This window comes from Vanacampus margaritifer, chromosome 5 (assembly GCF_051991255.1).
Source record: "Vanacampus margaritifer isolate UIUO_Vmar chromosome 5, RoL_Vmar_1.0, whole genome shotgun sequence".
Taxonomy (NCBI): Eukaryota; Metazoa; Chordata; class Actinopteri; order Syngnathiformes; family Syngnathidae; genus Vanacampus; species Vanacampus margaritifer.
In genome coordinates, this window is record NC_135436.1 from 30,988,090 (window position 1) to 31,003,984 (window position 15,895).

General features: G+C 48.3%; 1 protein-coding gene across 1 annotated transcript; it reads right to left on the reverse strand.

Annotated features, from left to right (window-relative positions):
* Position 1: 1 nt before the first annotated feature.
* Positions 2-15,883, reverse strand: supt5h (SPT5 homolog, DSIF elongation factor subunit). The gene is made up of 29 exons (XM_077565177.1): positions 15,474-15,883; positions 13,926-14,079; positions 13,756-13,832; positions 12,782-12,791; positions 12,637-12,706; positions 11,715-11,783; positions 10,869-10,934; positions 10,761-10,791; positions 10,627-10,695; positions 10,212-10,463; positions 9,780-9,869; positions 9,624-9,694; positions 9,439-9,544; positions 9,081-9,171; positions 8,858-8,994; positions 8,393-8,548; positions 8,134-8,280; positions 7,445-7,591; positions 7,224-7,349; positions 7,051-7,138; positions 6,842-6,976; positions 5,637-5,739; positions 5,441-5,547; positions 4,708-4,813; positions 4,335-4,493; positions 3,543-3,711; positions 3,146-3,343; positions 2,602-2,697; positions 2-375 (listed from the first exon to the last, which is right to left on the reverse strand). Exons 1-29 carry the CDS (start codon positions 15,555-15,557, stop codon positions 235-237), a joined length of 3,255 nt encoding a protein of 1,084 aa, XP_077421303.1. The 5' UTR covers positions 15,558-15,883; the 3' UTR covers positions 2-234.
* Between the last annotated feature and the right edge of the window lie 12 nt (positions 15,884-15,895).

Here is a 15,895-nt window from a genome sequence, read left to right on the forward strand (position 1 = left end):
GTGATGTGGCCTGTTTCATATTTTATTGACGTCGTCTATCCGTTTGTGTGCGTGCGCACAAAGCAACTCAAATGTGAAGGCGCTGGGAACAATTCAGCCAATCGACTAACAAGAAACGAGAAAACAAAAACAAGCAATTGTAGTAAAATTATGATGTGACACCCAAACCCGAAATTGTGTGAAGTTTTTTTTTGTTTTTTGTTGTTTTTTTTTTTGGGGGGGGGGGGGGGGTCCTCAATGTCCAAGACATCCCAGGAACCTCAAGTTGAGGATCATCAGCTGGTTGTCGAGGACTTTGCGCACGATGCCGTCGTCCCCGTCGATGCTCAGCAGGGTTCCCGTGGCCTCGCGGTGCTCGCCCAGGATCACCTTCACCTGCAGCCAAAAGGTGGCAAAAACGCTCACACGCGCTTCTCAAGTCTTCTCAGGCAAAGCGCGAGTAGAAAACAACTTTTCTCATCAATTAGAGTGAAGCTTTGAATGAGAGCCGCCGTCGACCTCCCGCGGTCGCCTGGTCCAAACGCCAGTGCCAGGTGCACTTTTACCTGGACACGATAAAGACGTGGACTTCATCGAGGTGGCAAAAATTGCAGCGACTTTGACAGCACTTGCGACGTCGTGGACGAGACGGCGCCGCCAGGATGAAAGATTGTGGTTTGGTCTGGCGGGCGCCGACGGCAACGTAAACAAAAGCGGCGCGGCCGAGCGCTAATATGGCGAAGCTAAACGGTAAACAAACAGACGTAACTTGTTGAAGTGCAGCTGTGGTGAGTGATAATTTCAATCTTTGGTCTTTATTTGGACCCTGTAAATGTTTTCACATGAAAATAGTCAGTAGCACTAAAATGTTTGGGTCCTCCTGAGTTTATTGGGGGGAAAAAAGGGTGTGTGTGACGTGCACTGTTAACTCTTTGACTGCCATGGACGTTAAAAGACGTCAAGTAAAAACCTACGGAGGGCCGCCAATGACGTTAAAAGACGTCATCCAATTTTATTTATTTTTTTAAACGGGTGGCCTTTGCCAGCTGTGGTGAAAGTTTCAGCCAGATCTAGTTAGCCTAATGACTATTTTTGGCCCCTAGATGGCAGCAATGACTCTCTTTTGACAAGATTGGGGAGGCGTCAGTAGAAGACGTGAGGCGGGGCTAGAGGGGACAATGGCTGGGGAAGGGAAGAGAACAATGGCGACCGGTTGCAAGCAGCTCACACTTGGGAATTTTTTTCAAAGACGAAAGGCATCGACCAACGCTAAAGAGCACATTGATGACGACGATGATCATCATCAATGATGATGATGGTGACTCCGAGGTTAACGCCGAAGTTGGAAGCGTTGACGCGGCGGCTATGACGACGTCATAAAGGTTCACCGGCTAGCGATGCTAACACCGGAAAACGCGGAGCACAACAGAGCACTTCTGCACAGGCGGACGTTCAATCGGACGACAAAGAGTGCCCCGAGTCCAATGCATATTCATCGGAGGAGTGTGTACAGTCTGCTACTTGCTTTTTATTCCCCGGAAAAAAAGGCCGTCAAGAAAGTGTAACGTCTGCACGCGAAACGGACAATCGCAGTGAAACGTATCTGTTGTGCAAATCCTGCTGCGTCTCCTTGCACGCAGGGAAGTGTTACAAAAAGAAAAACTGTATTTGAAACATCCACATAATTGTAAGTAGTACCACAGTTGCACACATTTGTAAATAGTTTGCGAAATTGTTTTGTCAAATTGTTACACTGTTGAATGGAAATAAACGTATTTTGCAATCAAAAAACACTTTTTCATTGTTGGTGAAAGCGTTTTACAGAAGTAAAGCACTATTTAGGTGTTTGTGGCATCATTCATGGACAAAAAGAAGTGTACAATTCACTAGAGTGCATGAAATAACATCGTTTCACAAAAAGCTCTTTTTCTCCGTTTTTTGTTTCAAAACAGAGCATTTCGGTGAAAGTAACCATTTTCTAGTGTTGATTACTGAAGAACGGAATAAGGTAGAAACAGACTTTTTTCTGATGAAAGATGAGAGTTCAATCTTTCATTTGCTAGTATGTGTGTTTCCATAGTCCAAAAAACATTTTCTGTGGACCTTCCAAGATCAGTCAAAATGCTTAAATCGGCTGGCACTGGCGACGTCCCGTTTCGGAAAACGTCTGGCGGTCAAAGAGTTAAACTGTCAATGCAAAGTAAACCATTAAATCATTAATATTAAATAGATATAAAAGACTGTGTGGGTGACCAACTTTTTATTATCTGACACGCATCAGAGCTTTTGATGGCTAAAGTGACAAAAGTTCATAAAGTAGCAAGACTCATTTTTTGATGTCATCCTCCGACTCTGCTACGATATTAGAACGCGGGATTGAAGCTGCAACTGAGATATATTGCTAGTTTACAACAAAAAAAAATTTCAATCTTGTCGTTATGGTGTCGAAAGTTTGCAAAGGACTCGTGCGAGTCTCGCACGTTGACCACCGATTGCTGCCATGGGAAACCATTGCCAGTTGCATTTTCTCACGAGAAGTTGCTGGTGACGTTTTGGAAGGACTACGTCCCGTATTTGTCCTTCGTCTGCTGCTGCGGCACGGAAGAGTCGGAGCCGGCTTACCTTGTCGTTCTTGGTGGGCGTGACGGGCTCCAGGTGGTCGCCGCTGACGCTCACAACTTTGTCCGACTCCTTCATGAACACCGAGCACATGCCGCCCTGCAAAAGCACAACCAGGCAAGCGTGTCACAAGTCGGGTCACGAGCGGCGATGGGGATGCCGACACTCCTTTTGTGCCAAACGGAAGACGATGACGACGACGGCATCTGCCAGCTTTCCGACAAGTTGCCCTCAAACAAACATGACGCTTTTCCTCAGCCATTTTTCAACGTGCATGTCAGCAACGTTTTAATCCAACTTGACTTGAGGCTCAAGCACATTTTTACTTTTCATCCATTGGTCAGTTAGAAGAGAAAATGACAGAAATGAATCATGTTCTTTTACGTTGATCAAATGCAGGTGAAGGACGATTGTGAATGTTATTATACAAAGAAAAACCGCACCTGATGATGATTGCGAACGGTTTTTCTCACCTACATGCCCCCCCCCCCCCACTTCATTGGCACGGTCGTCGTGGCAACGGAAGGAAGAAGCGGCCGTTTCTCACCGTGACGCTGCGGATGACTCCCGTCTGTCCCATCAGGTCCATGAAGGAGTCCTTGACCCGCACCAGGATGTCGGTGGTCACCCAGTCGCTGCCGCCCTGCTCGATGTTGGAGCCCGGCGTGTGCGGGTTGTAGCCACCAGGAGAGGGCGCTCCGGGCGTCATGGGGCTGTAGCCCACCGGACTTGGACTCGGGCTGGCCTGCGGGTCACACGCTCGCAACGTCACTTTGACGATGGTATGGCAGAAAGTCACGCGTGCGCAAGTCAGAAGAAGGAAGTCTCTCAAGTCGTAACCGGGTGGGAATTTATGTTTTGGTTTTTTTTGTCCCGAGTTCTAAAATTGGCCACTTAGCTCAGAGCAAGTCATGTGACATGTTGAGTCGGGACAAAGAGGTTACCTGGTAGGCCATGGGTGACGGGGTCGGGTGGTAGCTGGCCGGCGAGTGCGTGTTCTGGTAGCCTACAGGCGAAGGCGCCACCTGGTGGTAGCTCTGAGGACTCGGACTGGGCTGGTAGGAGCCTTGCGGCGAGGGCGCCGTGTAGGGCGAATACTGCTCCGTGTTGTACCTGCGCGGACACAAGGTGACACCCGGAACGTTTGACATCAGCAGTGACGCTGATGAACATCATCAAACACGGCATTTAAGCCATTAAGGCCGAGAGCGTGCAAATGCGTTTGCACCGTTAAAAGCCGGCAGCGCTCCGCCGCCCTTCTTCCTTTAAAGCCGGCAAAGCGGAGAAGTTCTTTTGTTTTGACCAATTCTTGGTCTCTTAGTCAATGACATTCATCAGAAAAGTAAAAACAAATAAATGCCGCGATTGACGACGGCGCGGGAGGACTTTGAATCGGTGCGACCCGTCGACAGCGACATCATATTAAGAAATATGTTCGTAGACAACGAGGATGTTGAACATTTCGACGGCTTTGTAACGCAAACGGCCGACCCGAGCTTTTTGCAACTGCGCTCCAGCGTTGAAGGTAAAAACACCCGCAGATGCGACATTTGTAAAAAAGATTGAAGATTTATAATAATAAACTTATGCTTGTGCGAACGCCACAAGTATGCACGGTGATATTATAACAATTTGGTTGTGTGTAAATGTGTCCGTGTGGTCCATTTGAGGATGGCAGCCGGCACCACAAGAACAAAACAAAGCGATGGCGTCCGATGGTGCGCGCAGATACTCACATGGCGGGCGTGCCCGGCGTCTGCGGGTTGTACTGATTGTTGACCTGCGGCGACGGGACTTCTGGGTAACCCGGCGTTTGAGGGTTGGGCGTCCCGCCGTAGCCCTGAGGCGACGGCGAGGGCTCGTCGTCAAAGCCAAAGTCGTACTCCTCGTCGTTCCTGGGGGGTCCACATGCACGTATGTTCAATCGGCCCCGAGCGCTCCGTTTGCGCTGCTCGGCCTCTCGTCACGATGCGCCTTCACTTCAAGCTCAAATGGATTCAATCTTTTCACGCATGACGTCATCGGGAAATTCTTCCTGGAGGCAACGTAGAAAGCACATCGCGTGCGTGCGTGCGTGCGTGCGTGCGTGCGTGCGTGCGTGCACTTCACCTGGACGGCGTGTTGGGGTTGTTGGGGTCCCAGGCGCCGCTCTGTCCAGGCGTCCTGCTGCCATCGTGCAGTGGCGTCTGCGAGCCACTGTGAGGCGTGCGACTTCCTGGTCCAGAGAAAAGACCCGCAAACCACGCAATGAACTCGACTTCATCTGCGTCGCAACGCGTCACACGGCGTGCGCAACTCTTAAGTGCTTTACGGTTTGTTTGATTTTTTTCAAAGAGAACATTTTAAAAGATGGAGAGAAAAAAAGTAACTGCCCAGAAGTAATATACAGTATATTAAAGCCTTAAATAAAAGCTACTATAAATGAGTTAAATTGGAAATAATTATTGCTCATAATTGTGCAAGGCCCGTCATGGTTTTGACAACAACACGACAAAACGGCGAGTCGACATTCAAGCCAACAAGGTCAAAATATTACAAGCAAAGTCGCTACTTCACAAAATTGAAATACAATTTGATGGGATCGAACCTCTACATTCCAAAATGATAAAGCTAGAACCCGAGTGGGGAGGAAAAAACTGATTTTTTTTTTTTAAGTTTCAATTAAAAAAATTCTAAATATGTATAAGAATTACATTGTAAAAATAGGAAAAGACTGTTTTAAAAAAAGTACATAAATATTGCCCTTAAATGAATTAAATTACAATCTATCGCACACAAATTAAAAAAGGATGTACCAAAGTAAAAGTTGGAAATAATATTTGCGGTAGCGACGGCCTCTCACCGTCGTGCAGCGGCGTCTGCGAGCCGCACATGGGCGTCCGGGAGCCCGAGCCGTACATGGGCGTGCGCCCGTGGGTGGAGGTCATGCCGCTGTGTTTCTGCGCACCCCTGGAGGGGAGAAGAAGAAGCGTGCGGACGCGCGTGTTACCGAAGTTGTGCTGGGCCCGAAAACGACGACGACGACGACGACGACTTGCATGGTGGTCAAGCGCTGTCTGTCGACGGAGATGGTCTGACAGGTGGAGTGAAGCTCCACCCGGGCTGTGGACTCGGTGGCGTCCTTCACAACACCGATGTAACCTGGCGGGTGCAAATTCAAGAGCTTGAAAGACAAACGCTATCATGCGGAACTTCAACTCACAGGAAGTTTAACTCATGTAAAGAGTGGACAAGGAGCAATCGGGAGCAATCGGGAGCAATCGGGAGCAATCGGGAGCATTCGGGAGCAATCGGGAGCAATCGGGAGCAATCGGGAGCATTCGGGAGCATTCGGGAGCGGTTGGCAGCTGTTGGATTGAGTTGTGCCAATCAGATGCATTAAAAAAGTCTGTGCCAATGGACTTAAGAGTTAGAAAAAAGCATAATGCTCAAGGGACGGACGGGCAACTGGTGGCATACGCCAACATTCTCAACGACCCTTTGATTCATTTTCACACACACACAAATCAAAAACAAATAAATACCAAATATTCTTCAACACTGATAAACATTCAATATAAGTTTTCCATGAAAAATGGAGGAGGGGGCTCATTCTGGACACATCAGAACAATTTACCCCCCCAAAATATATAGAAAAAAATAAAATAAAATAATATAATAAATCAGCAAATTTGTGGGGACCGAAATGTGAATACACACACGCGCGACTTTAGTTTACTTTAGCCTAATCATTTTTTGCACATTTGGAATGATATGCAGGACGAACATATGACCTCAATCATATGACAATTTGGAGCGAGTTGATCTTTGTGGAAAAAAATGCGCAAATGTTGGTTTGCTGTTTAGCATTTTCGTGCCACCCTTGAATGCTCATTTTCGTGTATTTTTTTTTTAATCATAGTTAGTTTGTTGTTAGGGTTTGGATGGTGAATCCTTCATACATGCATTGAGAAATGTATTATGAAAAATGAATTGTAACTTTATCGTGGCCCTGATTTTCCTCCGCATTTAAAAGTTGCCCATCTGTGATATAGTTTGTTTGAAAACGTTTCAATGTTTGATTCCCTTTTGTTGAAAACGAAGTCACTTTCAGTTGGTCGTGTGAAAGCCGGCGTTCCGGAATAGCCTCAAAAGTTCTTTACACTAACACTACTTGGGCTGCTTTCTTTCGAAGTGTATTTGCATCCGATGAATATCACAGACCGCCCGGCTGTTGAAAATCGGTGGCTCGACGACGACTTGCCTTTGTACGGACCCTGCGAGATGCGAACCGTCTGACCAATCAGCTCGTTGTCTCGTCGCCCTCGGCCCCTCCCCATGCCGCCGCCTCCTCCGCCTCCTCCGCCTCCTCCTCCTCCTCCTCCCCGCTGCTGAGCACCTGCAGGGCGGGCAGCGACACCGGCATCAAACGCGGCAGCGCCGCCTTTGGAGCGGGCGCCGGGCGCCACTTACCGCCTCCGCCGCCGTGATGCATGGGGCTGCTGATGCGGGGGCTCATGGGAGCGAAGCCGCCCACCGTGAAGTTGGTCACGTCTCTGGGCTGACACAACACAAATATCACAATCAAAGTCATATTTATTGAAAGAAGATTTGATTTCTTCCCCATCCAGCGGACGCGTCCTTACTTTGGAGCCGCCGGCCAGAACCAGATGTCGAGTCTTGCAGACAAACATTCCTCCGTTCTCCACCAGCTTCTTACAGTGCAGGAAGGCGAATCCTCGGAAAAGGTGGCGGATCTCGCCTTCGCGGCCCTGCAAGCGGCGGCAACTTCAACATGACAAGAAAGGAGCAGCCGGGCCGGCCGGGCCGGCCGGGCCAGCCGGGCCAGGGTCCCTCGCATCCTTACCGAGTGCGGCCCGTCGATGACCTTCACGATGTCTTTGACGTGGATGTTGTTCTGCTCCGAGTCCAAAGCCACAGCAAAGCGGTTGTCCTTCTTCCGGTTGACCGCCTGGTGGCGCACCGTCAGCACTTTGCCGTGCATGTTCAACACCTGCCAGAAGGAGGCGCACAAGCCAAGTCACCAGTCGGCTAAAGATGGGACCATCATCGGTCACGCCTCCGCAAAAATCACTCCTTCTTGCCAACCTTCGCTTAACAAACAAAATAAACAAAAAAAAATTCACACATACAAATAAACATATCCAATTAGGGATGTGCAATTCATCGAAATTCAATTACGATTTCGATGATTACCCTCCACCATTACAAAATGGGCACAATCGTACAAAAACGATGATTAACACTCGAGCTGCAACGAGGACACTCGCTGAGATAGTCGCAGTCAAGCTAACGGCAGCACGCGGGGCTGACGCTGAGAAAAACCCAATTTCAAAAGAAACTTGACCTTATCAAGTAGTATATGTAGATCAATTCAATTAGAAATTGTTTCCGCAAGCGTGTGTGTGTAAGGGCTGACGACGACGTGCTGGTCTAGTCAGTTTGTGAACAACGGCGATCGAAATGCCCCAAACTCTTGCGACAGACGTCACCTTCGGGCTAAGACGTCATCGCGAGGCGCCGCCTTGCAGTTACCTGGAAGGTTTCCCTTTCCAGCCGCACGATCACGCCCACCGTCTGCGGGTCCAGCTGGACCAGCTCCCCCCACTCGTGCTGCCCCCCCGCGTCCACGCCGGACGCCGTTTCTGAGCAGAGCTGCAGGTCTCTGGGCAACACCTTCAGCTGCGGGATGACGAAAAAAAGAAAGCAAGAAGGCAGATGATCACCAAGCAGCTTGAAAAAATAAAAATAAAAATAAAAATAAAAATCCTGATAGCGGCCACGCGGCGGCAACCTCGTGCATGGTGAGGTCTGAGAAGAGGATGACAAAGTTCTCCTCCACGCGTACGATGAGGCCCGTGTCGCCCTCGTATCGACCGGCGATCACTTTCACGTGGTCGCCCATCCGGAAATATTTCTTTAACTCTTGAGCTGGGAACTCCAGGGGGTCCTACGCACAAGGATGACTCAATGGGCGGGGCTCTCACATTTGGGGGGATCCCCTTTACAGGAGCGACATTTTGCAAAGACCCCCAAATAAAGTGGAATTTCAAAAGTTGACATTTTGAGAGCCATATTTCTTCAAGAAAACAAATGTAATCCTCACAAGAACACAAATTAATCCAAACAACAAAGGCAGCATTTTTTTTTTTTAATGCGACTGCGTTGTAGTAAACGGTTGAGCAGGTCGACCCCGAAACTTTGGATGGAAATTTGAGAAGCAGTTGTTAAAAGAAACGTTTTGTGTGTGCGTGCGCACCTTGAGGTCTTCATGCTTGGGCATGATGGTGATCTTGTTGCCGTCCACACTGAGGATTTTCCCCTGCAGGTTGATCAACTCGCCCTCACACACCTCCACGTTGTCTCCCGCCTGCAGGTTGTGTTCGCGCTCTTTGCCTGCACACGCACACACACCAACGCAGCCGCGTGTCTCCAAGTGTCACGTGGCGGCCATCTTGGCCACAAAGCGGCCCGTCGCAAACCTGACTCGGTGACCACCTCCATGTCGATCCCTTCCGGCTGGTCTTCGAACTTCTCCAGCTCGGACAGGGTGGGCTTGACGCCGTCTGTGATCTGCCGGCGAGCGCGCACGTCAACAACAAAGCGAGCACGATGCCGGAGATCCTCAACGCGGCGGGACAATTGATTGCCTTCAATCGATCGTCGCAGATTTTTAATGGATCATTTGAATGAAAACGGATCATCTCAACAACACGTGCCGTCGATTCTCACAACAACTACAAGCAATGTTTGATGGCGTCTCCTCACAAAATATTACTTGCGGCGCCAGACGTTGGGTCAAATCCATCAATGAGTGGTTTGAATGTTTGTCCTGCTCACCACTGCCGACATGGCGAAGCTCTTGAACAGGAATCCTTTGCGGCTGTAACGATTGGCTTCGAAGATCATGAAGTCGCCGTCGTGACTGACCTCCCCTCCCAGCGACCTGTCAATCAAAAGTGCGCGTGTCACTCAAACGTACTGGGATGGACGTGCGACTTGTTGGACCTGCTCGCCATTCGGACCGGATTTTTTCTGCATCAAAGAGCCTCTGAACCGGCCGCTTGAACTTCTTCCTCTTGGCGTACCAGTCTTTCTGTCGACACACAAGCAAGCAGACGATCCGCTGAGCACGCGTTTGTGTGTGCGCCTGTGCCCGTGCGCGCGCACGTGCGCCCTACCAAGCTCATCTTGGCTTTGATGCGGTCCAGTTCGATGCGAGGGATCATTTTGAGCGAGATGGTGTTCTGGCTGGGCTCCACGTAGTCCACCTGCACAAGAAGCAACACAACCGCAAACAATTGAACGGGAACGAAGAGGCTGCCCGGCGACGAATGCATTTCGATTGAAACGATTTCCCAGACGGCCGCTTGGCTTGCTGAAGTGAAATCAAGAGATCGACCGTCTCAACTGTCGGTGCAACGTAAACAGCGATACTTTTGATACTCGAGTCGTTTGACGTACTCGACTATTTGCCGCAGAATTAAGAAGCAGATGTTGATCACAAACGAAAGCATATCGCTCGATACGTTGCACCACAAGGAAACGTAAAGGTTTTGCTACATAGCGTGCGTAATCGTTTAACTTGACGCGGTTTGAAAGCAACACGTCACCTGCGCGATGTCGTCTTTGTACAGGCCTCGCTTGAGCCTGACCCAAGATTTGGGCTTCAGGTTGGTGACCTCTTTGACCACCTTGAGGACGTCCGTCATCTCCTTGATGGGAACCATCTGCTGGTTCCAAAAGCCGATGCGAAGGTTTCCGATGCCCTCGATGGCGGCTTTCACGTGCGTCTGCTTGTAGGACTCCACGTAGATGTAACCCTTCACGTGGTCCGGGGCCACCACAGACTTGATCTGGAGCGGCTGCAGGGGGGAGGAGGGGGAGGGGCCACAGTCAATCACAGCAGGTTCAAATTCGGTTTGGCGTTCATACACTAAAATTTCCATTCCCAACCCGGCTATGGACACTCAGCCGCTTCCTGCCTGGGCGGCCAATCAGAGACCAGCGTTCGGACGAGCTTCTTACCGTGTCCGTGAACTGATAGGCGATGAACTTCCTCATCAGTGCGATGGCCGTTGCCCTTTCCTCCCCAATCTGAGAAGACAGGACAGCATGAGCAAGCGTGCGTGTGCGTGTGCGTGCGTGTGCGCGCATCTCACCTTGCACTTGACGGTCCACAGGTTTGGATCCCTGATGTTGACAAACAGTTAAAAGAAGAGAAAAGGGAAAGTCGGACGTGGCTGCTGGCAAGCGGGCGTTTTACATACTTGACGCCAGGAAGCAGCTGCTGCTGGGTGATGTCATCCGACAGCTCCTCGGACCCTCCTGAGTAGCTGCACACCACAGAAGAAGAAAATGCTGCAATGTGGATTTTGGGAACCACTTTTGACGGCCGCTTCGGCGCAAGACGAGAAACGAAATCCGACCACGAGGACTCAAGAGAACAAGACGGGCCTGGAAGCGCTCGCTTGAGCTCGCCGTCATTACCGACCATTTGGGTTTATTTGATCAAGGACACAAAAAGAACTTCCAGAACGCAACTCTTTAATTCCCTCTTTTGTGGCAGCAGCCAAAAAGGTCTTTTTTGTTTGTTTTCACTGTGAATTTATTTGCTATTGTGTAGCCATGTGTTTTTTTTTGTTCTTCATACTTTTTCCTGTGAATATTATTATTTTTGTACAGTTTTCACATTGCGAGCGAGAATTTGAAGCCTTCATTAAACCCGTCAAAGAAAGATTGTTGTTTAGTCGGTAAACAATACCAAATAAAGAACAATAATCAGTGAATAAACAGAAATCGGGGGGGGGGGGGGGGGGGGCTTTTTGGTTTTGCAGTAAACTTGAATGCTGAACAATTTTCTACCCGAATATTCAATGAACTGATGGACTCATCGATAAAATGATTTTGATTGGAAAAAGTGGAGTCATTTCAGCAGCATCAGAAGATGTTGAACTTGGAAAAAGTTTTTGCTGGCTTGAATTATAACAAGCAAAAGTCGCACTTGATAAGAAACAAGATGAATGGCAGAAAAGCGTGAAAACGTTTCATAGTTTTTGTGACAACGAGGCTGCGAGCTGCAAAAGGTTCAAGCGAAAGAAAGCAAAAATACTCACTGCTCGCCTCCGGACGACTTTGCGTACTTCCTCATGTAGTATTCGCCAAGCGCCTCCTCTCGAGAGTCTCTGCGCACGACAAACACGCACATTATTGGACCATCAAAAGCTCTTCGTGTGCCTTGTTTTGGTCATTTTACAGATTGAGGCGTCACAAAAGCAACAACAACAAAAAAAGGTTGGCGTGTTTCTTTTCATAAAAAGCTTTTCAGTCAGAAACTGTTTGGTGAAACCAACACGCGTTCCACTGCTGACTGCTTAACAAGCACTTTTTTCCTGGTGAGGGAAAAAGTTGCTCGCTCTTATTGGCAGAACACGAAATTCTGCAGGTCTTGAAAAATCAGCCCAAATGCTCTAAAATGGCTGCCGGCAATAACAAGTTCAAATATTTGTGCACCACAACTCATGAATTTGTACCACACAATAAATCAAGTCAATGACGCACTGCATCTTGGGATATATTGATTTTCAAGCGAGTGTTGGTTGTTGACAACTTTTTGAAAATCATACAAATTCATATTGAGTTTGTGGAACATGAACTAAGCGGCAAAGAAAAAAACAACAACAACAAAAAACACTTTTTTTTTCAGAGGACGGCTATTTTGCCACTTGGAAATGACATCACGGTTGCTCAGGACCAATCACGGCTCAGCTGACCCACAAACAGCGTGATTTTGCCGCTTCATTAATATCGCACAAACACAATATGAATCAGAACACCGTGTTTGGACCAGTGGGACTGCAAAAAAGATATTACTGTAAAGAAAAATTGGGGCTTGAAAAAAAGAAATTTGAGAAGAGGGCAATTTTCTTTTCTTTTTTACTGCACTGTACAAAAAACATCAATGACGTCATCCATTAATCCAAGTTGACTGGACCTTGGCGTCGAATTATGAAGAAATCTGAAGTCACTTTGACGCACCTCCAAAGGTTCTGCAGCCTCCTGGAACCCGAGTGGTCTTCATCCAGGACCACGTGGTCGATGTTGGACACTGAAAGCAGGCCGTTGTCATCACACTGACGTGGACGCAAGGACGTCAAAGTGTGGCGTGAGGTCCGACACTTACCTTCAGCCTCCTCTGCGTAGGACCACGGACGGCCGCGGAGGACGAGGAGGCAAGATGAAGCGGCACAAAAACACAACAAGGAGACGGGACGCGCCACGGAGTGACAAAAACAACCAGCGGGCGGGCGGGCGGCAACACAAAGCATGATGGGAGAAAAACAGAACAGACATTAATGGCCAATGTCGGCGTGATCAAATATGACGCATGGACGGACATGCAACCATCAAGACACGGCAGTTGTCGGGCATGTGAGGAAACGTTGCTACGTGTTACAACATACACGATGAATCATGAATCATCATGGACGGTCCATTCTCACGCGCGCGCGCACGCACGCGCGCACGCACGCGCACGCGCACGCACGCTACACACGAGTAGGGAGGGCAGAAGAATTACCGTTAACTGAAGAGGACATGCACGACAGAGAGGAAGACCAGCGGGACAGAGAGAAGATGAATCAGACAAAACGCCGCTTTGACTTTTCGTACGTCTACAGCAGGGGTGCTCAAGTTGGGTCCTGGCGAGCCCCTTTCTTTCCAGCCTGCTTTCCATGTTTCTCTCCACTAACGATCCTGATTGATGATCGGGATCGTTATCAGGCTTCTGCAAAGCTCGCTGATGAGCTGATCATTCGATTCAGGTGTGCCGCAGGAGGGGAACGTGGCAAACAGGCTGGATAGGGGCTCTCCAGGACCCAACTTGAGCACCCCTGGTCTACAGGGTCCCACCTCGTACCTGACAGACGCTGGCCAAGAACAATTTCACAGACAAATAACATCAAATCCACACATTCTGGATTTGTACCCCAAATAAAACCAGTTGTCGTCAAAACAGGATTTAGAAAAACGTGACGACAATCGAGATTGGACAGAATGAAGAGAAAAAACCCGACCCAGATCATTTATTTTGCCACATCGCCCATCTTGAAGGTACCGGTGCATTTTTAGAGCCCGATTTGCATTCATGTGTGTAACGTCCTCACCTTTTTCAAGAATGTCCTCAGCTCCTTCCTCCCATTGGTCCTCTTCGTCCTCGTACTCATCGTCCACATCTGCAAAAAGAAAGAAGAGTTGAAAGGTCACAACAAGGGGACGCTTGAAGATAGAAAATGCACAAAATAAAAATCTGATCGGAGATTTGGTACCGGCTTCGTCCAGGATGAAGCCTCCGTGACGCGGCTTCTTCCGAGGACGCTCATCATCGTCTTCCTCTTCCTCTTCCTCATCGTACTCGTCGTCCAGGTCCTCGCCCTCCTCCTCGGCCACTTTGTCGCTGCCCACGGGGCTGCCCGTCTCCTCCTGGATGCCAACACGCAACCTCATGTGACATGCTCAGCAAACGATCCATTCATTAGAGCCAAGGACTTTGAAAAATGATCCAATTGTGAATCTTTTGTATTCAATGTTGCATCGACATTGAATGCGCACTTATTTTTTAAGGTACTCGTCCTACGTGTTTTTGAATAAAAACGTAAGAAACAAATTCATCTGTATTACTGATGAACAATTTTAGGAAAATTGAATTGCGACGTTTCAGACAAATGTTGCGATTTCGATTTGCGATTTTCTTCAACTGTATTCACCAATTTTTAAGAATGTGTGAGAGTGGATTTTGCAGCAAGTTTGCGGCTTTCTCAACGGTGCACATGCGTCAATAAACAAACAGTTGAGCTTCATTGACTGCTGGCGTCATTTACACAACTTCACATGTAATTAGCAAGCTTCATAAAGCATAGTTCTTACTCAGAAAGGCAACTGAAGTGACCTGCCCGGCAGAAACGTCGCCACCGAAGCATCCGTCTTCATACCTCTCTGCTGCTTTAGACGGGCCCAAAATGACTTTTGTTTGCCTTCGCTCTTTCGGTCCTTGTCTCCTCAAAAACGGGCTTTCTTTTACGGCTCGCCGGTCCTGTGTCCTTCATTGTTGGCTAACTTTGAAAACACACGCGAGGAGCTAACGACGATAGGAAGAAGTTACGTAGAGACCAACGCAAGCTACGTACTCGGGGCACATACGCAAGACGTGTGATTGACAAGCCAGGAGTCAATCAATAATGAAGCACCTTCGTTACCAATTGGCTGGAATCTAAAATTCCCCGCCACGTCCACACTTTATGAATAATATTTATTTTTTTGTTAACCATGAGTACAAATCAGTTACAGGTTGATAAAGCGATTTTTAAAATGAATCAGACAATTTCATTTGTAGTAAATTCCTCTCTGAACGAGATTTGAGACCATTTACAATCACATTAATTTCACTTATCTTGTTGAACAATACTTTTGAAAGATGGATTTAATGGATTCAATATCTTTTAAAACTTTTTAAAGGATCCGTGACATAATTCCCTCACTGCAATGCTGAGAGCAAGGCAGCATATTTGCGTTTTAGTCCAAGTCAATTTTAAATTATTGGATGGAATTGATTTTTTTTATGTTATTTATCTTTTGGGGTAAAACGATCATCCATTTATTTAAAGTTGATGTTGCATGGATAACTGCTAGCAGATGTGTTCCCTTTAAGGACGAATAATAGGACATGACGAATAATTGCGACGTATTTGTGCAGCCCGATGTGCAAGTAAAATTTAAACTCAAACATGCATCGAAATGACGGCAAGTCCGGTGTGCTCTAGTGTCTTCCTCGTTGTTGTTGTTGTCAATGGTTGGCATTAGCATTAGCACGAGTTTACCTCGTTTTCCACCTCTTCGGCTTCGCCATCGCTGCTACGCTCGCTCGGGTTGTCGGAGAAGTCGCTGTCGTCGCTGTCAGACATCTTTGGAGGCGCCGCGTGACTGCAGAAGCGCAAATGAAGACCAACCTCGGGACAACTTTGCTTGGTCGTTTGAATTAAGCGCAACCAGTTGTGCTAAAGCTAAGCTAACAGCCAGCAGGCGAGGCCGAGCAGCAGGGCCAAGATGTCGACTTTGACACCGACCAGACCTTCCCGAGAGCTTCGAAACGGCGAAGCGTTCTTGAGCTCCACCAGTGGTGCGGACCCTCTGCAGTCGAACCCTTGGCGGTCAGACAAAGCATGCGAAAATGAAAATGTCGCCTTGTTTCGCAGTCCTCTTTCCCGCAGCCGCTGGGATCGATCGCGAGATTTCCGGAGAT

What these genes read in the sequence shown, in the direction of transcription:
- supt5h (XM_077565177.1), bottom strand. Translation starts at nt 15,557, where the DNA reads ATGTCTGACAGCGACGACAGCGACTTCTCCGACAACCCGAGCGAGCGT. An exon ending in CAGACCTCACCATGCACGAG is followed by an intron (nt 8,281 to 8,392) that starts GTTGCCGCCGCG and finishes GTCATCCCGCAG; the next exon opens with CTGAAGGTGTTGCCCAGAGA. An exon ending in CTCGCAGGGTCCGTACAAAG is followed by an intron (nt 5,740 to 6,841) that starts GCAAGTCGTCGT and finishes TGCACCCGCCAG; the next exon opens with GTTACATCGGTGTTGTGAAG.